Here is a 27,344-nt window from a genome sequence, read left to right on the forward strand (position 1 = left end):
TTTTGCGATTGCAAAATGATGTTTTAAATGGTTTTTTTTTTTTGGTTTAACAACGATCGGTTTCCTGCTTTGGGAACCGATTTTCGCTTTACAACGATCAAAAACAGCTGATCGTCGGGTTTCAAAATGGCCACCACCTGCTTAAAATGGGCACCGGCTGCTGTGTTTTTGGACGGATTCCTCGCTTTACAGGCAGCAAAAATGGCCACCCCATGGAGGATTTTTGCTGGATGGTGAGTTTTCAGCCCATTTGAACGCATTGAGGGGTTTTCAATGCGTTTAAATGGGCTTTTTTATTTCGCTTTACAACGTTTTCGCTCCACAGCGATTTCGCTGGAACGAATTAACATCGTTAAGCGAGGCACCACTGTACTTGGTTATGTGAACAAGACACTAAAAATCAATTACCTTCAGTTGCTTTCTTGGCCACAGGAGTCTCTCTTCTTGGTGGTTTCTGGCACATGGGACTCTCATCTTCATCTGAGCTGGCATCAGCAATCTCCTTCAAATAGACAAGTTCATCATTGCCTTTTTGCTCTTTGTTGCATGCCTACCCTTTGGCTTACTGAGGATATTTTGATCTTGTGCAGTTACTCTTGACAGAATGAGAATAATAAAGCTAATGCCCTTTATACTGCAATACAGAAAAGTGTGACAATGTGGTCTGGAAGAACAGCTTTAGTTCAACACAGCATTTAATTTAGTAGAAATAAGGAAGTATTTTACTGATACTATTTTTTCCCTTAGATATGGGAAAATCATAAATAAGGAGAAAAAACAGACCACTTATTGATTTTTTTGTTTCATTTGTTTCTCATTGTCCATGACTGTACCCTATACCTTATCCTAAAGCAAATTATACAATTATAGTGGTACCTCACAATACAACGACCCCGCTAAATGATGAATCCGAATAATGATGACTTTTTGCAATCGCTATAGCGATTCGCAAAACAGTCATTCCAATGGGGGATTTTCGCTGGACATTGATTAGGTCTGTGCTTCGCGAACCGTTTGTTCGCAAGACGATGATTTTCCCCCAGCTGATTGTCGGCTTCGCAAAATGGCTACCCTGTGTTTTCCGGACCCATGCTTCGCAGGACAGTCATTTTTACAGCTGATCGGCACTCGTAAAATGGCTTCCCTATGGGCAATCTTCGCTGGACGACGAGGTATTTTCCCCATTGGAACACATTAAACGAGGTTTCAATGCATTCCAATGGGGAAAGGGTTTTCGCATGACGATTCTGCTAAATAGCTATTACAATGGGATGGATTATCGTCGTCATGTGGGGCACCACTGTACAGTAATTTCAGAGGCAGATTTCAATACATGTTTTTGCAGGTTTACTGCAAGGCCGAGATCCTGGAGGAGAGACAAGGTGAAGGAGATGTCCTGTTGTGCCTTGTAACAGGAGGGAGCTATGAGGAGCCAGTCGTCAATGGACAGAAAAATGTGAATTTTCTGAAGCCTAAGGTATGCTGCCACAAGGGTCATGCATTTGGTGAAAACCCTGGGAGCTGTGGCAAGTTCGAATGGAAGCCTTTTGAATTGATAGGCTTGAGTTTCGAGTTGGAAATGTACAAAGGGCCTGTGAGAAGGACGGATAGATATGTGAAAATAGGCATCCCTGAGATCTATGACTGCGAACCAGTCTTTTTTGCAGAGTAGGGGGAGGACGGACTCAAGGGTAACCATGCGGAATTTGGTAGTAGTGATGTATTGATTTAATTCCCTGAGATCAAGGATGGGACAGAGGCCTCCATCTTTTTTGGGGAAAGTGAAATACACAGAGAGAAAAAACTTGTCTGTCTGATGAGGTGGTATTGGTTCTATGGTATCTTTGAGTAACAGTGTTCGAATTTTGTCTTGCAGGGTTTGTGACGGAGGTGTGACTGGATGGAATGGCTGGGGACAGTGGTGATATTCTATGCAGTAACTGCTTCATATGATGGAGAAGACCGAAGCATCCATTTTGATGTCTTCCCACAGAGGTGTTTCCAAAGGAGGGTGTGAGATTGTATGTGGATCTCGGCCAGCTGAATGTCAAACCTGATGTTTGGGTTTGCGGTCATTGCGCCTGGTTATAGTTTGTTGACAAGGTTTAGCTCTGTACAGTTGCTGTTTGTAATAAGGCATGTGTGATGTGCACCTTGCGTGTCCCCAGATTATTTCAATAGCCTGAGGCCCACAACACATTCTTTTCTTTCTGCTGCCACCAGTTTACCTCTGTCAACACCCTTTAATTAGAAAAATTGAGGTCCCAGCTGAGTATAATGTTGAACAAAACAAGTTTATTGGTTACAGTTCACTTAAACAGGTTCTTCACAAACTTTAAAGTATTCATTAGATTAGTTATAACTTGTTTCACTCTTAACTCTCTTAGCTTTCTATAAGTTCCACACTCTTAACTGCCTACCTTAACTCCTCACTATACCACACTCTCTCCCATTGAGTAACTTTTACTTCAGACTCTCATCTCTGACTCAAACTTCCTAACTGACTTCTCAAGTCACTCTCATCTCTGACTCAAAACCGCTCACTAACCCACTCACAAAACTCCTCTTTTCTGTTTCACTCTTCCCTTCTGGTTTCTCTGGCTCCACCTCACCAGCTTCCATTGGTACATGCAAATATCCTCCTACATGAGCCAAAGTAGGGTGATCGCCACAGCATGTAAGATGTTTGCTGTTGAGGTTAATGCTGGAACTTCTGGTAAGAGCTGTAAGGTTGACGCCACTGGGTGCGTTGAGGGCATTGCTGGTATGTGTGGTAGACGTCCCAGTGCCTGGCAGCTGTCCTCTTTTTCTGGACATTCTCAAGAATGTCATCTGTCTCGGCATTAAAGAGACCTACCCCATCGAATGGGAGGTCTTCAATGCGCACACGTGCATCCTCCGCAGTCAGCAGTCCTGAGCCAGGAGAAATGGCAAAGTGGTGTTGACTGTATGTCTGGCTGCCAGCATCTGTTGTTTTGCGACAGAAAGATCTTCCTGCTGGAAAGTTTGTGCTAGCACCTTTTGGTCTTCATGGAATGCATCAATAAAGGCAGACATGTTGTCCCAAAGAAAATATTGATAGGTACCCATAGCCCCTTGATAATTGGCCACCCTCATGGTGAAGGCAGCGGAGGAGTATAATCATCTGCCCACAGTCGATGCAACTACTATCTTTATTAGGCGGTATCAGGACTTGTCTGTGTCAAGAATGGGATTGTGATGCTTCGACAAATATGGGAATTAGGGCCGGCTGATTTTGTAAGAAAACAGTGCCCAGGTCATGTACCTGATAGAGACTGTCAATGTGCTTCGACACCAAGTGAGAGGGCGCTGGTTTGGTCAAAGACTGCCTAACTGTGCTGAGGAGATGGAAGCATGGAAATATGGACTAGTGTTGTAGTGTCTTTCAAAATGGGATTGTAAAAATGGTCCACTGGTTCGTTTGTGGGCCTGTGGATTTGGAGGTCAAGAGATTTAGCCATGCGCACCATTAGCTGTGCATAAGTTTGAAACTCCTCTGTCAGTGATGGAGAGTCTGCATCTGCCAGGTCTGAGTCTGGAGATGTCAGTAATACAGATGGCATTCGGGGTCAGGCATTTCGACATCATTCCATGAATCAACCGACTCTCAATCGACATCGACTTTGAGAGGCTGGTCCTCGAAGTATTGGTGTTGACGTTGGGATGTTGATGCCGATAGTTCGTCGGTGGACTGTGATCGATGTTGAGGGTCATTGAAGGGTATCGACATTGCCGAGGTGTCAATGGACAAAGGTCGATACCGTTGGATCGTCGGCATCAAAAGGGTGAGTGTCGAAGTGGTGTTGAAATGGAACTTGCTGTCGGTGTCGAGAGAGCTGTCAGGATGGTAAAGGCGTTGATGGACCACACAGGATCACGGTGGAATAGATGGATGCCAGTGATGGATGCCAAGCGAGATGAACGATCACAGTCATCTTGCTGGGTGGGGAAATAATATCTTGCAAACGCACCCTAAGCCGAAGAGTAGTGATTGCCTTTTTTGGATTTCTTAGGCTTTGACTCTCAAGTCAGACTCTCATCTCTGGTGCCAAGTAGTCCTTGGTGATCATGGTGATAAGATCACTTCAACACTGAAGATTCCCATGTGTAAGAGACACGTGGTACTGCCGCTGGAGCAGACAAAGCAACTGGTTGATAGTGCTTGGCGGGCTTTTCCGTTGGGCACCGATAGGGGCAAAAGACATCCCAGTGATGGTGCTGAGCATAATCTGTTTCCACGTGAAAAGGCAAGTTGATGCTCTTATATGATTGGTGTCTTTGTTGAAGTGGTGGAGGCCAAAGTGGTAGGCCTACTGGGGCAGAATAAGGCACGGTTTCAGGTTGCATTTCAGTCCCTTGGATATCAGGTGAAGCCACCAGAGAAGATTCACTCAAAGAGGCCAAGGATTGTTGAGGGCTGGTAGGAGAGAATGTGAGCTGGTCGACTCGTTCCCATTCTGGAGACTGCGATGGAGATGGTTGATGAGGTGGAAGTCCCTCCTCATCTGAGAGACAATCCACAAATATCAAGTCTCTGGATTCTATAGGCTGTGGAGCTGGGGAAACAGTTTTGAAAAGCTTCGACCTGTAAGACCTTTCTCGGTGGTGAAGGTTCAGGAGCCAACGAAGTGTTGGTGGATGGCTTTCGTTTAGTTGCCGCTTTCAATGTTGAAGGTTTCAATGTCGACTGTTTGGGCTTGTGTACCCCCTGTAGCAGTCGATGTTGGGCCTGCAGCAGACTCTTGGTGATGGGAACAGGATGGAGTGGCCGAAGTATGTTGTTTTGTCACTTTGGAAACAGCTTTGTCCATGGCTTTAGTGTGCAGCATGGATTTGCATAAAGACTGAGCCATAGGCTTAGTAGGCTGGAGGGACTGTTCCCAAAGCTGAAGCTTAAGTCTCGAGAGACGAGTAAAGTTTTTGCAGCGATGGCACAAGGAGGTTTGGTCAGCCTCACCGAGGCATAAAAGGCATTTAGTGAGGCCGTCAGAGAGTGGAATTTTGTTATCGCAGGCCATGGAGCATTTAAACGGGCCTGAAGAGACAAGGAATCAAAAAGCCAGTTCAGAAAGAAAATGGGTGTGTGTGCTTTGGTCCTAAGGCTGGAGCGGCTAATTCTAAAAGATTAATAAGCAAAGCAATAGTTAAAGATTCGTTATAAATGAAAGGGTTTAAAGGAAATAAAGAGGTTACTTACCCGTAACCATAGTTCTTCGAGTGGTCTTCTGTGAATTCACACATATGAGTATTGTCTGCGCCTGCGCTGACTCTCTCGGAAGATTCTAGAACTAAAAGTAACAATTTTATGGTGTGATCCTCCACGAGGTATATGCTCCTCCCACCCACCATCTTCCCCAGTTCCTGAATTTTATCCGCCGAGTATGAAGGAAAGAACTAAGTATGTAATTGACCCATGATGGTAGAGGGGGAAGGATGGGTGGGTTGTGTGAATTCACAGAGGACCACTCGAAGAATTATGGTTACAGGTAAGTAACCTTTTTCTTCTTCGTGGCCTCTGTGAATGCACACATATGGGTGACTAGCAAGCTGGACTTACCGGTTGGTGGGTCATTACAGTAAGAAGGATGACAGGACAGCTCTGCTGAATGCAGCATCTTGGCGTGCTCCGACATCCAGCCGGTAGTGCTTGACAAACGTGGACAGTGTGGACCAGGTAGCAGCACGATAGATGTCAGGAACCTTGGTGCCATGTTGAAAGGCAGTGGAGGTGGACAGTGCCCTGGTTGAGTGAGCTGTCAAATGTTCTGGTGGGGATTTCCCCAACAGCTTGTAAGCGAGGGAGATAGTCTGCACTATCCAACATGCTATTGATTGACAGGAGGCTGGAGCTCCCTCGTTTGGGCCATGAAAGCATACAAAGAGTTTATTGGATTTTCTGTAAGTTTTTGTCCTTTCAACATAGAAGGCCAGGGCACGTCTGATGTCGAGATTATGGAGCATATGTTCCAGTGATGAGGATGGAGATTTGAAGAAGCAAGGTAAAATAATGGGTTGGTTGAGGTGGAAGTCAGAGACAACCTTCGGGAGAAAGGAAACGTCAAAGTAGAGAGTCACTTTATTGGGGTAAAACTGGATAAAGGGAGGATCGGCTCGGAGAGCTGTGAGCTCGCTGGCTTGTTTGACATGATAGCAACTAGGAAGGCCGATTTGAGAATGAGGAATTTGAGGTCGATAGACGCCATTGGTTCAAATGGAGACTGCATCAAGGCATTAAGAACCAGCTGCAGTGACCACGGGGGGGGGGCGATACGTTGTTGTGGAGGGTGAACGTTGTTAAGCCCTTTGAGGAATATTTTGTCAGTTGGGTGGGAGAACAACTTGGAGGAGGGGGAGTCATCCGGTTGATGAACCATGATGGCTGATAAGTAGACCTTCAGCGTGGATATGGAGAGAACGAAACTGAAGAGATGAAGGAGGTAAGTAAACAGGGTCTTCAGGGAGACAGGTACAGCAGGTAAGTCATTGCCATGAGTATATTTTAGGAAGGATTTCCATTTGTTTTCATACAGGAGAGTGGTAGAAGGTTTAAGAGCCTGAAGGAGAACCTGCATCACGTCGGGAGTATCCTCGAAGCTGCAAGACTGAGAGAGGCGACGTCGGGGTGATAGACAAGGCCGTGGTCGAGCGAGAGGAGATCTGGGCGGAGAGGAAGGTGGAACATGTCCGACGACATGGAGACCAGGTGAGTGAACCATGGTTGATGGGGCCAATATGGGGCTATTAGGATCGCATTGGCTCTTGTCAGAGACAGACAATTACTCTATGGAGTAGGTAGAGGGGGGAACATGTAAAGGAGATTGTGAGACCAGTCCATCAGGAATGCATCTCCCAGAGAGGTGCCATCTCTTCCTGCTCTGGAGCAGAACCAGGCACACTTCTTGTTGGCATCAGAGGCAAAGAGGTCTATGGAAGGCATGCCCCAATGCCGGCATAGCTGCCGGAATATGACATCGCTCAGTGTCCATTCGTGGGTTCTCGCTGGTAGCCGGCTGAGGTGATCGGCTAGGGTATTGTCATTGATAGAGGTGTGGACAGCAATAGGGAAGATATGGTTGGAATAACACCATTCCCATAGGTCGACAGCTAGGTAGAGGAGGGAAGGAGTGTGGGTGCCGCCCTGCTTCTTGACATAGAAGAGTGCAGTGGTGTTGTCTGTTGCCAGCTGCACTACTTGTCCCTTGATGAGGGGAAGAAAGGCGTGGAAGGGTCTGATGATCGCTAACAGTTCCAAGTGGTTTATGTGGAGTGGTAGCTCTTGTTTTGACCACAGGCCGTGGAGGCAGTGAGCACCTGTGGGGCTGGCATCGGTTGTGACCTGTATCATTGGGCGCAGAAGGGAGAAGGGTCTGCCGATGATGAGGTTCTGCGGACTGGTCCACCAGTTGAGTTGTGCGGCTAGTTCCGGTGTCACAAGTAGTAACGAAAATGGGGGGGGGTCTGTCACTGGATTGAACAGGGGAAGAAATCATGCCTGCAGGGACTTCATCTTAATCCTGGCGTGTTGGTCGATGGATGTTGTGGATGCCATGAGACTGAGGAGGTGTGGACATGGTGCGCTGAAACTGAGTGATGAAGTTGGAATGGACGGACAGCTTTTTGTATTTTCCTGATTTGTTCCCAAGGCAGAGAGTCGATCTCTATGCCGATGAACTTTGCCGTTTGTCTCGGGATCAAGTGGGATTTTTCGAAGTTGATCTTGAAACTGAGACCTTGAAGAGTGTGGAGTGTTGTGTCTCATGCTCGTATGGTGTCGTGGTACGATGTCATCACGATTAGCCAGTCGTCGATGTAGGGATAGATGTTTATTCCCTGCAGGCGAAGAAATGCGGCGACCGGTGCCATGCACTTGGTGAAAGTTCGGGGGGGCAGGAGAGAGCCCAAATGGGAGGGCACAAAATTGGAAAGCGGTGCCGTTGAAGTGGAATCAGAGGAATTTTTGATAGAAATAGGAGTCCTGCAGATCGATGATAATGAACCAGTTGTAGCGTTCAGCCCTGCCCTCACTTGTCCATCACAGCTGAGCAGTGGAGAGGGAGCCAATGAGTGAATGGAGGGTGGTGCTAAGGGGGGAGGGGCTTGGATAAAAAGGGGGGTGTATGGAGTATGAAAAAAATGTGAGTCTGTGAGTCAGTGAGCCAGTAAGTCAGTGAGAGTAGGGTTCTTTGTATCAAGTGAGAGAGAGAGAGATTGATTATCAACTTGTGATTTACCTATTACATATTACTGATCAAATAAACAAGTTTAAGTTTCAAAGTAACACATGTCTCAGTGAATAATTGGTATTGAAACAGCAACACCTGGTGGCAGCAACTAAGGAAGAAGAGTGAGCACCTCCTGGAGGCCTGAGATAATAGGGGCTTCAGCACGCTCGCAACACCAGTCTCCATGTGAAAGCAAAGGGACAACAGAATCCAGCGTAAGCATGCAGAATTTGCGGGGAGAGATAAAACGGTTGAGATGAGTAAGGTTGAGGATAGGACAGAGGCCACCATCTTTCTCAGGGACTGTGAATTACTTTGAGTAGAAACCATTGAGACAGTCTGATGCTGGGATTGGTAGAATGGCACGCTTCTGGAGGAGTTTAGTAACCTCGTCCTGGAGGGCAGAGAAGTAAGGAGTGTAGTGGATGAACCCCAAAGGGGGCAAATTGGAGAATTCTATGAGGTAGCCAGACGCTACAATAGACAGAACCCATTTGTCCGATGTGATAGCTTGCCAGTGGTGAAAAAATGGGGCCAATCTGGTATGGTGCGGTGAGTGAAAAGGAACATCAGGAAAGGGAGAAGAAAGTGATTGTCAATATTGCTTACCCTTTCGCTGTCCTTTATGGAAGGATTGGCGTTGTCAGGGTTGATTCTGAGGTTGGCATGATGCCATCAGAGGTTGGGGGGGTAGGTAGAGACCTATCAGTTTGATGAGGACGGTACTGCCTATAGGGTTGGAATCTTTGGTTCTGGTATTGCTTGGGATGAAACTGGCCTGAGCGGTAGAAAGACTTTGGTAAGAGGTAGTTGGTTGAGCCGAGTAAGACTGTGCTGTCTTACGTTTCTTATGGAAGTCCTCCATGGTGTCATCGGTCGTTTGTTTAAAGAGGCTGGCACCATTGAATTGTAGATCCTCGATCCTGGACTTGGTGTCATCATAGATCGTGGAGGACTTAAGCCATGCATGGTGTCGAATGGATATAGAGGTGACTAGAGTTTTAGAACCTGCTTTAGCGGAATGGCATGCAGCAATTCGTTGATACTTGGCCAAAGAGATGGCTTGTGAGTGGATATTGATGAGCTCAGACCTCGTAGGTTCTGGGGCCGTGTCCAGTAGAGGAAGAACCCAATTCCATAAGTGGCATTGAAAAGTGCCCATAGTTGCCTGATAGCTTATGTTTCTAAGCAGGAAGGACTGCAGGGAGTAGACTCTTTCCCCTAGTGTGTCGATTTTTCTACCATCCTTGTTGGCGGGGGTAGGCTTGGACCTGGTGTAGGCTCGAGCCTGGCTGGACTCGACGATGATAGAGTTGGGCACCGGGTGTTTGTTGAGAAACTCGGCGTTGGCGCCATGGGTTCTATAGAGGCTGTCGGTAAGACGAGAAATCACATGGTGGAAGGAGGTTTCCCCCAAGTGTCCTTAATGAGTTGAAGAATGGACTTGTTAAAAGGAAGGCTCAAGGGAATAGGCCGTTCCTGGTTGATATCGTCGAACACGGGGTCGGCATCAGTAGACGGAGGCTGTTCGGTATCGAGATGTAGGGCTTGAGCCATCTGAGAGATAAGATTGGAGTAGGAGGAAAAATCGTCCGAGGAAGAGGAGGGATGGTTGTCCCTCATATCTGGAGGCAGAAGAGGCAAGTCGGGCTTGTGAGAAGATTCGGAGTGCTGTGCTTCCAAAGATGCCGGGGAGCCCAGGGATGAAGGGTAGTCTGATTGAAAGAAGCCCTCTGCTAAGGGGGCATGGTGGTGTTGAGTTGGTAGGATCGCGAATGGGTCTTGAGATGGCATTGAGTCCAGAAGTGATGGAGCAGAACGTGAGGACAGAACTTTATGAGCCTTGCCTCATTTCTGGGATAGCAGAGCCGACTTGGAAGGAGCAGAAGGGCGTGCAGATGGAGCCGAAACTGCCAGGGCAGAAGTGGGCATACGGAGGCGGTTTGAGTCCTTAAACGGGGTGGCCTGAGAAGGGTCCGGTGTCATTCAAGGCCGCTTGAGCTGGTCAGACTGGTACCGTTCGTAAAGAGTTTGCCTTGCGACGCCACTGACCTTGGTGGAGAGAGGTACAGTGGTGCCCCGTATAGCGAGGTTAATCCGTTCCGGATTAACCCTCGCTATACGGAATCATCGCTAAACGGGTAGGGGAAAGGTATTGGAACGCATTAAACTTCGTTTAATGCGTTCCAATACCTTCGTTACTTACCCGTTCAGCGAGGATTCCAGGTGCTGGCAGCCATTTTCGCGCCTTCGCTAAGCGAGGGCAGGGCGCGAAAACGGCTGCCGGCAGCCGTTTCCGGGCTTCCGGCGGCCATTTTGGAACCGCCGATCAGCTGTTCGGCGGCTCCAAAATGGCCGCCGCAATACCTGATCTTCGCAATGCGGGTTTTCCCCATTGCGAAGATCGGGTATGTTTCCGTATAGCGATCCCGAAAAAGGGATCGCTATACGGAAACATCGCTATACGGTGCACTCGTTAAGCGAGGCACCACTGTACTTTCGCTTCTCCGTTCTCTTTCATGGAGAAGGGGGATCTCTGGATCCGATGCCGAGCTTTCAACTGCCCGCCCTGAATCAGGGTTGGAATGGGCTGAGGTCGGGCTGGACTGTGGCGCAGCCGCGATGAGGCCAAAGCTCGGGGTTTGGAGCGGCATCATGGGGGGGTGTGATACCGTCGGAGGCCAGATCTGGGGCTTCTCTAGAGGACTCCTCGAGGACAGGAAAGGGTAGAGAAGGCTGAGGCGGCTCTACGTGGGGAGGCTTATCCTTCCTGGGCTTTTTAGTAATGGGTGCTGACTTTCTCTTCGAGCCTGGATCGTGCGCTCGAGATCTGTCAGAGGAAGGTAGCTTGTGCTTACCAGATGGTTTTGCTTTTTCGGCAGTGTCCTTTGCTGGCAGCATGGACGTAGAGTCAGAGGCAGTTTGGCCGGCTGGAAGCCTATCCGCAGAGAGGGTAGGAGATCTGGTTGCCTCTGAAGAAGGGGCAGGAGGATTCATGGCCGTTTGCCAAAGGTAAGACCGAAGTCTTTGGAGCCTCTGTTTAAGTGCTGGCTTGGTCAAGTTCTTGCAAGCAGGGCACAAATGGATCGGGTGTTCCTCGCCCAGACAAAAAAGGCATTGGCCATGGCCGTCTGAGAGTGCGATTTTATTCACACAAGTAGTAGAACGTTTGAAAGGAGTTGGTGAAGCCATAAGAAGGGAACGGGGGGGGGGGAGGGAAGGGGAAGGGAGGAAGGAGAGGGAATAAAATAGCGGAGAGCCAATTAAGCAAATCAAAGACGCGGAGGATCACTAAGTAGGCAATAAAACTAAAAGATAAAGTAAGCAAAAACTCAAAGGAGCCTGGAAAAAGAGCCAAAAGGCAATAGCGAAGCACTCTATCTTTCTGGAGAACCGTTTAGCTTGGTGGAAAAAAGGAGCTGGGGAAGATGGTGGGTGGGAGGAGCATATAACTCGTGATAAGGATCACACCATAAAATTGTTACTTTTAGCTCTAGAATCTTCCGAGAGAGTCAGCGCAGGCGCAGACAATATTCATGTGTGCATTCACAGAGGCCATGAAGAAGAACAATAACTTTTTTTTAGGACTCAAACAAGTGGCGATAGAGACTTTCAACATGGTGGTTGAAAGAAACTCAAGGGAGAGCCTTGCCGCCAAGGTACATATACCAAGGGGGAGGGTTCTGCACTAATGTATTTTTGCTACCGCAGAAGCTCTAGAATATTCCAATGAGGCTCCGTGCATGCGCGGATTACCCACAGTGTGATTCACAGAGGCCACAAAGAAGAACTGGGAGATGACCAGGGTTGCCTCCAAAGTCTTAAGGGAGTCCTGGTCTAGGTAGGGGTGAAGTTGGGCGATTAGTCTAAGCTGGCTAAAGGTTGATCTGGACACAGCAGCAATCTGCGACTCCCGAGAAAGAGCTGGGTCCAGAAGAACGCACTTGGACCCTAAACTGGAGGGGAATACCATCCAGTCTAGGGATCATCCCCCCATAGTTCCCATCTAGGAACAAAATCTCTGTTTTGTCCGGGTTTAGTTTCAGCGTATTAGGCCTGGTCCATTCCAGTACTGCAACCAGGTGACGCTTCAGCATCTGAATAGCATCCACTGCAGAGGTGGTAACGGAGAGATAGAGTTCCATCTCACCAGCATACTGATGACACCTTACTCCAAAACCCTTGATGACCTCCCCCAACAGCTTAACATAGGTATTAAATGGCATCAGGGATAGTGCCGATTGTGATGAGATGGGTTTTTGAGTTAAAATCATTTAAGGCATATGGGTTTTGTAATTAAGAAATGAGCCAGAGAGGTTCTATCTTGTTTCTTTGTATACAGTAACTTTGCTATGCTGACAGGTTGTTTTCTAGGCGAGCAGAGAGAATGTTATTCTGAGAGCCTGAGAAAGGACTCGGTGTGATTAGATAGATGGGAATTGTTGTGACTCTTTGATAAACCACCGTAACCCAAATAACATCTGGTGCGTATGAGAAAGAAGTCATGTGATGCAACAGGACTGTTTGCCTAGTAACGAACTCTGATTGGATGACATCGTGGGAAGGTGCGATGAGCCCTTGCCAGTTACTCTTGAAAAAGGAACTTTTTGCCTATGGACATTGTCTTTCAAGACCGATCCTTCAGTCATTCGTGACACATGGACTAACCTTTACTATACTGGATTACCTATGGATTTATGGGCTTTTTCTTAAGGACTATGCATGGACTGTTTTCTATGGACTGTTACCTATGGAATATTCTTTATGGACTTCTTTTCTTGGAATACTCCATATGGACTATGCTCTTGTAATTTTGTAGGGACTATGGTATATTTACTGGATTTTTCTTTTCTAAGGACTATGGGACATATAATGGATTTTTACCTTTGTTAAGGGATTTTTATTCTATAGTATCACTGAGGACTATAGCCTTTTTATAACCTACTTGGATTATTTTGTTTTTACTAATGATTTCCTGGACTGGAACTGTTTTTATTCTTTTTAATGGCTTTTTGTGTTTTTGTAAGGTTTTTGAACACTTTTCTATTTTTCATGTTTTCTTTGCCTCACTACATCTTTGTAACTAAACAGCACAATGCTAGTTTATTTGTGTTGGTTTAATTTGGCTTCGATACTTAGTAACATGCTTATTCTTTAATAAAATAAAGATTATAAAACTCAATTGGTTTTCTGAACAGTACACTTGTCATAGGGTCATCTGAGAGTGCTGCCTCGGCCTAGCTTACTTAGAGTCCTGTCAGTGGTGCAAGTTAAGTCTAAGGACTACAAAGCCCACTTGACCTTTTCACAATAATATCTGAGAGTACAAGGGTGTTCTTATGTGGGCAGACCTGTGAGAAGGAGTGTTGTATCTTGGCTAGCTGAGTTTGGACTCCCTCAGCTCATTTTAGCATGTGCAAACTCCTGATTGCTCTCTGTCCAGGCTTACACGTGTTTTTGGACCCGTGTTTGCTGACACCGATCCCTGAGGAAACCCACACCAAAGGGTCAAAGATGCCAAACTATCTCCTAGCTGAAGCCTAGCTGCACTATCTGGACATGATTCCTGAGGAAGGATCGGAGCCAGCTCAATGCTAAGCCTCCAATCCCAACCTCGGAGAGCCTGTCTAGAAGGATACCATGGTTGATGGTATCAAAAGCCACTGAGTGATCTAGGAATACCAAAAAGATGCATCTTTCTGTCAGCCTCCTTTAAAAGGTCATCCTGCAGCATGACCAATGTAGTCTCAGTACTCAGTCACAGCCTGAATCCAGACTGGGATGGGTCAAGACAATCCTGCTCCTCCAGATACGATTGCAGCTGATTTGCCACCACCAATAAAAGCAGCAAGGGGTTAGAAAAGACAAATCGGGGAAGTAGCAAGTTAAGAGTGGTTACCAGTGAAAGTGCAAGAAAGGTATGCTATTAATGTGACGGATGAATGGGATGCACGGTTCATGTCTGAGGAGATGGTGGGAAGCAAGGAATTATCCTGAAACAGTAAGTGGGTGGGAAGGCAGTGATTGCATGTAGTTGCACTGCCCAGATGAGGTGTGCACCTGCATGAATTTAAATATGGTTGCACAGGCATGATTGTAATTGTCTCTGTAGATGATAGTGATATGGCTTTGTGAGTTCACATGTGTTTGTGTGTTGCTGTACAGGGTTCAATAGCCACATAAAGAAGAAGGTAGTCTTCACATATCCTGATCACATGAAATTTAAGGTTTTATATGTCAATAAGCAATCCACCTGGAGTAGGAACTGGCAATGCCACTCCAGTATCTTTGCCAAGAATGCCCCATGACCAGAAACAAAAGGCTAAAAGATATGACACTGGAAGATGGGCCCCTCAGTTCGAAAGGTGTCCAACATGCTACTGAGGAAGAGTGGAGGACAGGTACAAGTAGCTCCAGAGCTAATGAAGTGGTTGGGCCAAAGCTGAAAGGACGCTCAGCTGTGGACATGCCTGGAAGTGAAAGGAAAGTCCCATGCTGCAAAGAAAAATACTGCATAGGAACCTGGAATGTAAGATCTATGAACCTTGGTAAGCTGGAGGTGGTCAAGCAGGAGATGGCAAGAATAGACATCAACATCCTGGGCATCAGACTTGTGCAAGGGCGTGACAGCTTAGCTCATAGGGCAGTGATGGTGAACCTTTTTGAGCTCAAGTGCCCAAACTGGAACACAAAACCAATCACCACTGTCCCAAAGAGTCCCACTCCTCCAGCCGCACAACCTCCAGTGCCTGCCAGTGACACTCCCCCACTCTGCCTCTGGCTGCAATCCTTAAAGGTGCAGGCGGCAGGAGTTGAGTGTTTCCATGCCTGGTGTCAAATATGTATTTGTGTGTGTGTTTGTGGTGGTAGCCATTGCCATCTTGGCTCTCCCTCCCTGCCCAATAATTCTTCCCGAAATCCAGGATCAGAGGACGGGTAAGTATTTCTCAATGATGACTTATTGCTTGCATGGCCACAGAGAGGGCTCTTCGTGCCAGCTGTGGCACATGTGCCAGAGGTTTATCATCGCTGTCATAGAGTTTTGTGGAAGGCATGGACATTATGGATTTTGGAGGCAGTGAGAGCCTTTTTAGCTATGTAGTATTTATGTACATGCAGGCACACACCATGGGCATCATGTAGATAAGAGAGAGAGAGAGAGAGAGAGACTGAAGTGTGTGGCTACTTGGCTGTGTGTGAAAGAAACAATGTGGGGCTCGGCAAGCAGGACAGAGATGCTGGGTGGGCATCTGTAGACACCCCACCATAAGAAAGTGACCTTCTGTTACAACAGCAAGGATAAAAGTACACTGAGGAGCATGATCTGTGTGCTGCTCAGAGGAATGTATCTGAAACATGAGGAAAGGGAGGGAGAAAAGGGCTTAACAATTCTGTATTAGCAACAAATTCAATTGTACCCCAGTCGACACGGGCATTATATGCAAGAGCAGATTAGATATTAAAGGACAAGGAACACAAACTGAAATGAAGTAAGAAGCCTGTAAGGAAGGCTAAAAATAAATCTGGAATTTTTACTAGTTGTCTCCAGCAGCTTTGAAGAAGAGATGTTCTGGTTTTTCGTCTTGTGATAACTTGCTTATTCCAACTCTTGTTGCAGCTGTAGCTCTGAATTCTGGTAAGAAAGAGAAACAGGGCATTATATAAGATCCAGTGAAGTAGAATTCTTTCAAATAATTAGCAAATGATTCAGAAAAAAATGCTGAATTTCAAAAAGCAATCTGATATGTAGGAAGTTCAGAATTTAGCCACATATAACAATTTCTCCTTTGAGACAATTTTCTATTGCCCAAACATATTTAAAATCATATATGAATTTGACTTTGCTCACCTCAAGGCATGGCTTTTAGTTCTATAATGGTTAGGGAACACAGTTGCATAACAGATGCTCTCCATTTTTAGAAAATGTATTAGCACTCTGCTCATTACCCCCAGGATTTTCACTTTTACCCCATTTGGGGTAATTTACCCCTGTTCCCTGACCTATGCTCTAGATATCAAGGTCCTAAAACCTTTAGGGCTTTATATGTCATCATTAATACTTTGAAATCAATGCAGAAACGAACAGGCAGCCAATGCAAGGCAGCCAGAGTGGGGGAAATATGCTGATATTTTCTCATCCCACTGAGAAGTCTGGCCACCGCATTGTGCACCATTTGAAGCTTCCGCATCAATCTCAAAGGTAGCTCCACATAGAGTGTGTTACAGTAGTCTAATCTTGAGACTACAAGCACATGGACCAGAGTGGTGAAGGCCCCAACATCAAGATGGGGATGCAGCTGGGCAATCCGCCACAGATGGAAATAGGCAGAGTTGACCTGGGTTTCCATAGTGAGCGCCGGATCCAGATGGACCCCCCAAGCTGCGAACCTCACTCTTTGTGGTGAAAGTCACTCCCCCAAAAGAGAGGGAGTTTCCCAAACCACCGATGGAGGGGCCACCCACCCTCAGGACCTCCGTCTTGTCTGTGTTCAGCCTCAGTCCATTCTCCTGCATCCATTGCAGTACAGCCTCCAGGCAGCGCTGAAGGGACGGAAAGGCATCCACTGTGGTTGGAGAAAAGGAGATGTAGAGCTGTTGTCACGGTTATGAATATTAAGGTTAAAATCTGAACTAAGATGGGATATGTAGTTGTGGAGAAATATAAAATGAATTAATATTGGTTCTGTATTAGAATGATTTTGTATGATGGGAATGTTTTCACCAAGAGGCGATGGGAAAGTTCCATGTAAACAGCCACGTTATGAGACGATAAGGAGTAAAGATACAACACAATTGTCTGGACCTAGACCCGAGACGAGGACTTGGAAAACAACACCTGGACTTCTCATGGGAAAAGGAGGTGTGATGTGAACGGACTGTCCTTTACACCAATTGGTCAACACCTCGATGGATGAAGAAGGGTGGTGCCAAGGAGATAGAAAATGGAGGATGGTACCACATGGGAGAGCTTCCAGATACCTGATTCCAGACAGCCATTTTTTATGCTTTATGCTAAAATGTAGTATAGAGGGGGGGGGGCTAACCCTTGCCTACCCTTAAAGAAGCTTTTTAGGATTTTATTTTATTTTTCCTAGTTGAATTTTGTTATGATTTTAACTGCAATATCTTTTGGAAATGCAACTAATGCTTTGCTTATGCAACAAACTGAATATCTTTAAAGACTTTATTTTTCAATAAAAATTATTCTTAAAATCCTTAAGAATGGTCTTTTGAACAGCAAGACTGCTGAGCCTGCTTCCAGAAGAGTTGTTAGGCCACAGAATCCTAGAGTCTTTTTTTGCTTGAGCTTTGATCGTTCTTGCAGACTCCAAAGCTCATGTGTTTTCTCTTTTGTTTTTCTTGCTTGCATCTGTTCTCCACCCTTTTTCCTCACTTGGAACAAGCACAGTGCTAAACGGTCAGATAGGATAACCAGGAGCATCAGTGTCTCTTACTATCTTGTCCATTCCAAAGCAGAGCTAGAGCTCCAACAGTGTTACTAGTTTTAGCTATTGGTAAAACCCCAAGACCATTCGGTTTATTGGCAAAAGAAAAGTAAATGAAGTAAAAAACAAAACAAAACATTGTAGGACTCCAAAGACTAACAACTTTTATTTCAGTGTGAGCTTTTGTGGATCAAAGTCCAGTTCCTCAGATACTGAAGTACAGAAAAGCTCACACTGAAATAAAATTGTTAGTCTTGAAGTTCTACTATACAGTGGTGCCTCGCACAGCGAGGTTAATCCGTTCCGGATTAACTCTCGCTGTATGAAACATCACTGTATGGAAAGAAAAAAGCCATTGGAATGCATTAAACTTAGTTTAATGCGCTCCAATCGGCTGATTTACTCACCGTACAGCGATGTTCCTCTATGGCCGGCAGCCATTTTCACGCCCTCCCCTCGCTTAACGGCAGCCATTTTGTAGCCGCGGAACAGCTGATCGGCGGGTCGCAAAGCGAAGGTCGGTAAGCGAACCACTTACCGACCTTCGCTCTGCGATTTTCGCCCATTGGGGCCGTCGCTCTGCGATCACATTAGCGATCGAAAAAACGTCCCTGTAGAGCAAATTCATCGCTCTACAGGGCGCTCGTTGTGTGAGGCACCACTGTATATATTATTCTTTTCTCAACATGCTGAGACCAAAGTAGCTTTGGAAACTGCAGACGATTCAGGAATTTTGGACTGCCTTAATGTATCCCCTACACCAGAAGGAAACAGACATCAGAAGACAAAACTAATCAGAAGTGGGCTTCAAATGATGCTACAATCAACACATTTCTTAGATCCAAAACTTGTCTAAAGCTTAAGACTAATTCAGTTCCTTCAGTCAAGGTGTCAGAATGTGCAGCACACCATCAATGGCCCCATCTGTGTCTTTGATCCAAGTACAGAGACAGGTCCTCAAAAGCCTGTCCCAGTGAGAACTTTACTAGCAAGTTCTGTCTATATCAGTGGTAGAAAAAAGCCGAACAACTGTTTCTATATTTTGTCTAATTTTTCTCTACTATTGGTATTGATAGACCAAAAAGAAACAAAATTATAGCATTGCTAATAAAATTCCTGGGAGGGTTGGAAAAGCATGTTGCATATTTCTTGTGTACTTATAAATACAGACATGCATTGCTCAGTAGCCCTGCGAGAGTTTAAATAGTCACAGTGAGTCTCCACAAGCAGAACTTTAAAACTGTTTTATTCTTTACTTACAGGCTTGGTTCATCTTCAGGTTTTGAATACAAATAATGTTGTCTGTCAGTGGCTTGGATAAATTCAATCTCTGAATCAGAACATATGCTGTCCACTTTTCTCTTTTTTGATAATGTGTAGTTTTTGTTGTTGTTCTCTATATCTTCCTCCCCAACTTCATCACTGCCACCACCCTGAGCTTCTTGAGATTCATTTTTACTCATCAGTCTGCCTAGAACAAAAGCAGAATTTCTGGAAGTGTATTTATGTAGATTAATGGGCCAGATAACTGAAGTGATAGAGATGACATTAAGGTTGTAAGAAGAGCAATGAAGGCACAAGCACATATCAGATATCTGTAACATTTACTATCAGCACATTTCTCCATTGTCTTGTGAATTTAATATTTGCATTTTTTTTTAGTTCCTTGAGTCTTGAGAAGAATTTGTGGGACAGCACTATTTTCCAAAGTTCAGTATTTATTTTACTCCTAATTCCATCAAACAGAAAATTCAGAGAGCAAAACCAATCCAGATAATGGGGTATCTGAGAAACATGATAAGGTATTAGGCAAAGGAACCACAAGATCTGCAGTTATTTTTAAAAAATGAAAAACTTTTTTAAAAAGTCACACATCCTAAAGGGGCAACTCTCCTTCCCTCCCCAAAGCAGTCACTAGAAAAATGAGCATTCTCACTAGTCACAGAATTACTGGAAAAGAAGGCATAGAGGGAGAAATTGATGGAATTTTCTAACAGAGAGCATGGCATCCTGTTTGCCTGACCAGAACCACTCGTTATGTTGTGAGGTTGTACAGCAATGTTTTGCTGCAAACACTACTTTTTTCTAATAGTCAACTTGAGCGGTTAATTGACTCTCAGTAGAGAAATTAAACTGGACTACGAAAAAATAAAATAATGTTTTTGACATACTCTGTGGACTCACTAGGTGCACAAATGACATTTATAAAAACAAAATTTATAGAAACAAAAACAAGCTGCTCAGGAAATAGCCATACATGGAAGTATGCACTCCCAGGATATATTGAATGGTATGGCATCGGTGGTGGTAGAACAAGGTAGCAGACATTACAATTCCTTTCCCTGTATTCTGGAGCAGTGTGCCAGGAAAAAAGGAAAGGATATATGGGACTGGCACAGAGTTTCAACATGACATTTCTAGCATAGCAAGGAAGGGCTCAGCGGAAGTGGGTAATAATTCCAACATGATATGCAATTCATGGCAGAGATGATACTTCAAATTTTAAAAAATATCCTTAATTTTCCCATAGCTAAAGGCACCCTTCCATGCTAATGCTACAGAACACCACATGTACATGATGTCTACCTCATTCCTTGGCTTCCCCTTTTAAAGCACAAAATAGCAAAGGAGTTAAGGCATGGATTCATCCACACACGGACACAGCTGAATTAAGAAAGACAGAATAAAAATGTAATTGCATTACTAACTTCATTAGAAACTTATTCCTTCATTTATTTATTTATTTATTTATTTATTTATTTATTTATTTATTTATTTATTTATTTATTTGTTTGTTTGTTTGTTTGTTTGTTTGTTTGTTTGTTTGTTTGTTTAATTCAATTTTTACCCCGCCCCTCTAGACAATGTCTACTCGGGGCGGCTTACAAAAATTAAAACACATTAAAACAATGTAGAAAAATAACTACCATAATGCAATTATTATAATTAATATTATCCAAGATGGCAACATTAAGAACCGGAAAAAAGGGGGGAAAAGAACTTAGGTGACTGGGAGGAAGGGCTGTCTGAAGAACCATGTTTTTAGTTGGTTTTTGAACATACCCAGCAAGGGTGCCAGCCGAATTTCAGTGGGAAGTGTGTTCCACAGCCGAGGGGCAACCGCCGAGAAGGCCCGGTTTCTTGTTTTCTCCTTCCGGGCCTCCCTCGGCGTCAGTCCCCTCAGCCGTCCCTGCTGGCTATGTCAGGTGACTTGGGTAGATCTGGGTGGGAGGAGGCGATCTGCCAAATATTGAGGTCCCAAACCGTTTAGGGCTTTATATGTAATCATTAATACTTCGAAGTCAATGCGGAAATGAATAGGTAACCAGTGCAGCGCAGCCAGAGTGGGGGAGATGTGCTGATATTTTCTCACCCCACTAATAAGCCTGGCTGCTGCATTCTGGACCATCTGGAGTTTCCGCATGAGCCTCAAAGGCAGCCCCACGTAGAGTGCGTTACAATGGTCTAGTCTTGAGATTACGAGTGCGTGGACTAGAGTTGTGAGGGCCCCCCGATCAAGATATGGCCGCAGCTGGGCAATCCGCCATAGATGAAAATAGGTAGAACGGACCACGGACGCCACCTGGATTTCCATGGTTAGCGTCAGGTCCAGATGTATCCCCACGCTGCGGACCTCACTCTTTGTGGCAAGGGTCGTCCCTCCAAAAGAAAGGGAGTCACCTATGCCGCTGACGGGAGGGCCACCCACCCTCAAGACCTCCGTCTTGTCCGGGTTCAGCCTCAATCCATTTGACTGCATCCATTCCAGTACGGTGTCCAGGCAGCGCTGGAGGGACTGGACAGCATCCATTGAAGTTGGAGTAAAAGAGATGTAGAGCTGTGTGTCATCAGCGTACTGGTAACATGATGCCTCACACCCTCTGATGACCCCGCCCAGCGGCCTCATGAAGATGTTAAACAGCATTGGGGAGATGATCGACCCCTGTGGAACCCCACAACTGAGACTCCACGGGGCCGAGAAATTCTCCCCAATCTGCACTCTCTGGGGGCGGTCCTCCAGGAAGGAGCGGAGCCAGGCAAGTGCCAGGCCACCGACTCCCAGCTCAGAGAGCCTCCCCAGGAGGATACCGTGGTCGACGGTATCAAAGGCAGCTGAGATGTCAAGGAGGACCAACAAGGACACATTGCCCCCATCGGCCTCCCTCAACAGGTCATCCAGCAGTGCGACCAGTGCCGTCTCTGTACCATAGCGCGGCCTGAAGCCCGACTGAAATGGGTCTAGAGCATTGGTTTCGTCTAAGAGCGCCTGAAGCTGGTCTGCCACCACCCTCTCAACCACTTTGCTGAGTAAGGACACACTGGCGACGGGCCTATAATTGCCAATTTCATCCGCCGCCAGATTTGGTTTCTTCCTGATGGGCCTAATGAGTGTCTCCTTGAGGGCAAGGGGTACCTTGCCCTCCTGGAGAGACCCATTAATTATTGCAGTGGCCCATTCAGTTGTTACCGGCCTGGCTGCTTTGATTAGCCAGGCCGGGCAAAAGTCGAGAGAAGAGGAGGTGGCCCGACAGCGATCAAGCGCCTTGTCTACCAGCTCTGATGTTACAGGCTGAAAAGAATCGAGAATTACCGGGCAGGACGGAGCGCTGGACATCTCTGCTCGATCCATTGTATTTGAAAAAGGCGAAAGGTCACGGCGGATGGCCTCCACTTTAGATTTTAAAAACGCTGCAAATTGGTCAGGTGAGATGATAGAAGGAGGCCCTTCACCCTGGCCAATTCCGGATAGACCGCGAACTATACGGAAAAATTCCATCTGCCGGTTGGATGCAAGGATATGTATGGCAACAGAACACAAGTAAAATTTAATGCCTCAAAAATATTATAACAAAGTAAAAATAAGAAGTAAAACTCAGAAAGTTCACTGGGGAAAAATCCTCACCATATTATGGCAACAATTATTTAAATGTAAATTCAACTGTCAGACCAAACTGGAATGAACCTAGTAACAGAACTACTGTTGCTCAGTGTAGCAAGTTATACTAGAGTAGACCTACTGAAGCAGTGGAGATTTGGTGAGTCAACTACTCCATAAATCCCACTGATTCAAATGGGCCTAATCTAGCTGCAACTAGAGTACTGCATCAATTCTCATTTGAATCAATAAAAATTACAGAGCTGACTCACCAAATCCTTGCAGCAAGACATTCAATTGGCCTGCTCTAGTTGCAATAAAGAACAGGACTTCAATCACAGAATTAGTGGGATTTACATAGGTGTCAATTCAATAAGTCCTACTAATTAACAACTGTATTTATTGCTCCAAAATTACTGTAATTATTATTTTTTGCTTTTTAAATAATAATGAATTTTCATGCATTCCTAAATTACTTTTGCTTTACCTGCATATGTACAAACAAATGTTCCTTTGTCAATGTCATCAAGGCAACGGACACCCCAGCCCTTTTTTTCAGTGTTGAAGACCTGCAGCCGAACTTGGAGGCCATGCTGGACTACTCTGTTCTGGCACATAATCTTGTCACAGCTGCATAACAGGTTGCACTCATAAATTCTGTTACATAAAAAAAAATATTTTTTTGCAGATTACAGGTGAAGAGAACAAATAAGACTGTGCAATATCCTCAGGTGTCTGGGAAACGTATGGAAAAAGTACAGTCATTATACTTTTGCAAGATATCACTATTACATATCTGAGTATTCAAAAAAGGAAGGAATTCAATTATGACCTGGAGAAAAGCAGGAAGTAAAGGGTCCTGACAATGAAGAAGAAACAGTACATTATGAAGGTAAGGAAATTCAGATGAGCGCACACCTAATGCCGATCAGCTTTCCTAGGAAGAATATATTTAAATATACTCCTAGAAAGAATATATTTAAATTTTAAGGCTATTAAAAAGACAAGAATTGATGGTGGAAGAAGAGGTCTTCCATCACCACTTCTGTTTGTTTTTCCGTATATGTTTCATAGTATTCTAGGATGTTTAATATTATTCTTATATTGTTTGTCATCTGTCTTTTTGGTTAAAAAAAAACCCAATTGATCTTGGTGGATTATTTGGATTAACCTGGTTGAAAAATGCAAGTCGATAAATAGGTGCCACCACAGTGGGAAGGTAACAGCGTTCCATGTCTAGTTGCACTGGCCACGTGACCACGGAAACTCTCTTCAGACAAAACGCTGGCTCTATGGCTCGGAAACGGCGATGAGCACCGCCCCCTAGAGTCGAACACGACTGGACTAAATGTCAAGGGGAACCTTTACCTTTACCTTACTGAATGAAGGATGCAGTGCAATCACTAAACAAAGCCTAACTATAAGAACAAACTTAGGATTCCTTACCCATTGGAAATAGGTCCATTTAGCCTTCTATAATTATAACCAAGACATGTTTCTTTTCCTGAAGCTTCACGGCAGCTCCTCTCAGTAAGAAGCAGGCATGCACATTTTGTCCTAAAAAGCATACAATAATCTAATGGAAATAAGGATATGCAATAAAGCAACATGGCCTATTTATTGTATACACATTAGTTTGACTACAAAATTTTCAGGATAAACTATTTTATTTAGTAATTTTCCAAGACATTTAACTTGGAGTTTTGGCATACTGAACAGATTTACAAATAACAAAGGAATTATTTTCAGTTTAGTTATTAAGTTTTTCAACATACATTGCAATTCTAAATTTATTTCTATGTGATAGGTTTGATAGCACTCTGCTCATTACAAAATGGACATCTTTTAAAAGCAAATCCTTGATTCAGTAAATTCTAAATACTTACGTATCAGTGCAGCCATCTGTGCAGCTGCATGAGTCAAGAAACATGGTGGAAAAGTTGTTTAAGAAGTATCCATGGGGCCAGGAGGACTTCCGATATTTGAAATAAGGCAGTTGCTCATGGTTTATTTCATTACAAAGAGAAACTGGTACAGTCTCTGCCCCTTTGCTGATATCAAAATCAAATAAAAATGCTTGACGACGAGGATTGTTTCTAAAAACCTGCACATAGGTATTGAAAGAAAAATGATCTAAAAATAAGAAGGTGCATTCTGTCTGAAACAAATAATTTTGAACTTCTCTGAAATTTCTCAGACTCTTTCCACAAGGAGTCTTGTATATCACATCATGTGACTTTGACATAGAATCTGCTTTTGCATGCCATCTCTGGAAGTGATGCAGTAATGGTAGATTAAGAGGGTTTTCATCCTTGTAGGAGTTCCATGGTCTTTTGGAAAGACAGTCTTTAGAACAAGTGTGATCCTCATAGCAGAATTTTAAAGATTTCGCTGTTCTTTCACCTTTATTTCTAGAATTCATTACCTCTGTCATTTCCATTTTTCTGTTGAAAATTGTACATGCAAAAGTAAAAGCAAAACATTAAAGCAACCAATATGTGATGATTTCTTCAATGACACAGCCATTCAAATAACTCATGCGACAACATTTGTATGCAAAAAGCCTCAGATGTTTGGGCATTTGCTGTTAGCTTTATTCCATCAAGGAAGGGACCTTCCTCTAACACCCTGCCTGAAATACTGTTAAAACTGGCACAGCATAAAATTATGCCTGCGGAAGTGCACTGTGCATTACACCCAGGCAGTCATTATCACACAATCTGACAAATGCAATCAACCTAGCAGTTCACATTGTAACCTTGCAGTTGCATAACACATCTGTGGAAATGCTTCATGAATAGCACTTCCTCCTACAGTGATTCTTCTACTAATTCTGCGGCTCTGTATTACACATGCGTAGCTATGCAACAGGATTTCAGCCATGACAACAGGAAATGCATACATTAAACTCAGGTCTTGACACAGCTGAATCTGCAAGTTAGTTTAAAAGAAACTAAAAGTCTGTAAAAAATTTTAGAACATGAATACATTATTTTAAGCATTTGTCACAAATAGAGATGGGCACCAACCTTGGTTCACATATTTGTGTTGGTGCAGCACCATTGAAGCCACGTGTTCCCTTCCCCGACCCCCTGGCTGGCTCCCCCAGTCACCATCCAGTGCACATTGCTCTTTGTGCTATCATGCAGACTCAGCAGGAATTCATGCTTCCCTACTTCTCCTCCTCCAGTAGTCGCCCACTCAGATGATGAGGTGGGGCAGGGATTACTGCAGTGCTGCCTCAGAGTATGGTGCCACACTGATGAACTGGCAGGAACCTGCAAACCAAGGTTCATGCCCATCTTGGCAAAAGTCAAACTAACAGGAACTATTTTTGATCTTATAAGAAATATATTCACATATTGATGCTTTTCTCCTCGCTGGTGTATACAGGGATACATCAAACTGTAAAATTCAGCCTAAAACAGATACAGTGGTGCCCCGCAAGACGATGTTAATCTGTTCCATTGAAATTGCTGTGTAGCGAAAACATCGTCTTGAGAAAAGTGTTTCCCCATTGGAATGCATTGAAATCCATTTAATGCGTTCCAATGGGGAAAATAGTCATCATTTTGCGAAACTCGCCCATAGGGAAGCCATTTTGCGAAGCTCCAATCAGCTGTTTAAATCGTTGTCTTGCAAAGTATCGGTCCCAAAAAACTCGTTTTGCAAAGATTGCCCATAGGGAAGCCATTTTGCGAAGCCGTCGATCAGCTGTTAAAACCATCGTCTTGCAAAGCATCGGTCCCGAAAAAAAACAAAAAAGTCTTGCGAAGCACGGACCGAAACATCGTCCAGTGAAAATTGCCCATAGTAAATACTGTTTTGCGAAGCACAATGACGATCTCAAAACCTCATCGTCATGCGGATTCGTCATTTTGCGGGGTAATAGTCTTGCGAGGTACCACTGTACTGATTATGAAGAACTGGTTTGTTTTTTTAAGTGATCTACACATTCTAACAATTTTTAAAATTAAAAAAATTCAGTGGTCTACCAATTCTTTTTCTAGTGCTAACAATGGCAGTCACTGGCTAAAGAACTTTAAAATCAGTGAGAATGAAGAAGATAAGAGAGATAAACTTTTACAATTTAAGAGAGAGGCGAAGCAGGTGGAGGGAACAGTCCAGAAGAATGAGAGAGGAGTGCAAGACAGGCAAACAGAAAGAATGAATGGATAGAGGAGGGGCCAAAAAGGCAAGATGGCCAGATGTTAATAACTCTTCTCTGGAACCTTCAATTAAATAAAAACACACAGCAACCTGTTGAAAGAAGTTCAGACCACAACTGAATATCTCTTGAAGACTGACAAGGTGGGAGAAAAGGAAGTGACAGCTACTAATTAGCTGGCAGACACTCAACAGTTCGAGCTGGCAGAGGAAAGAGAAATAAGAGATTAGATTAATTAGATTAAATGTCTGGGCAAGAGGAGTAGGGTATTTTCTTTTGGATTGTGGAAAAAGATTAGAGAATGATCCTCCCTCTTGCAGGAATCTGCTTCTGGCAGAAAATGTGTGGAGCTAAGAAGTGAGAAAATGAAAAACTATACACATTTTAATTGCTTCGGAAGTGAGAGAAATATGTTGAATTTTAAAAAAGCACCAAGACAAAATTTTGTTCCTCTTAAAACAGATAAAGATTGCTGCTTGAGACATCAAATGCTCAGAGATTTAAAAACAAGATAAGAAAGGAGGTGAAAGGGGAGGACCTGCTAAATGCTTCTGGTTTCAACAAACTATAGAGAGCAACGGGGTGTGTGTGTGTGTCTCCATCTGCTACAT

The 27,344-nt window shown here is 44.5% G+C and overlaps 1 protein-coding gene across 12 annotated transcripts in view; it reads right to left on the reverse strand.

Moving 5' to 3' along the window:
- SETDB2 (SET domain bifurcated histone lysine methyltransferase 2) overlaps positions 1 to 27,344 on the reverse strand; it is an 88,761-nt gene that overhangs the window by 36,507 nt on the left and 24,910 nt on the right. For 8 of the 12 annotated variants that reach the window (XM_072993157.2, XM_072992908.2, XM_078378287.1 and 5 more), the window contains 6 exons: positions 24,452 to 25,009; positions 24,012 to 24,122; positions 23,053 to 23,222; positions 18,950 to 19,160; positions 15,780 to 15,876; positions 409 to 502 (listed from right to left, as the gene is read on the reverse strand). In XM_072993157.2, coding sequence (XP_072849258.2) covers positions 409 to 502; positions 15,780 to 15,876; positions 18,950 to 19,160; positions 23,053 to 23,222; positions 24,012 to 24,122; positions 24,452 to 25,009 — 1,241 coding nt within the window. Of the gene's footprint in view, positions 1 to 408; positions 503 to 2,275; positions 5,057 to 15,779; positions 15,877 to 18,949; positions 19,161 to 23,052; positions 23,223 to 24,011; positions 24,123 to 24,451; positions 25,010 to 25,594; positions 25,726 to 27,344 lie in introns of those variants that run through there. The other 4 variants (XM_072993165.2, XM_078378285.1, XM_072993177.2 and 1 more) reach the window with 3 other exon arrangements.

The sequence above is a fragment of the Pogona vitticeps genome, chromosome 1 (genome assembly GCF_051106095.1).
Source record: "Pogona vitticeps strain Pit_001003342236 chromosome 1, PviZW2.1, whole genome shotgun sequence".
Lineage (NCBI taxonomy): Eukaryota > Metazoa > Chordata > Lepidosauria > Squamata > Agamidae > Pogona > Pogona vitticeps.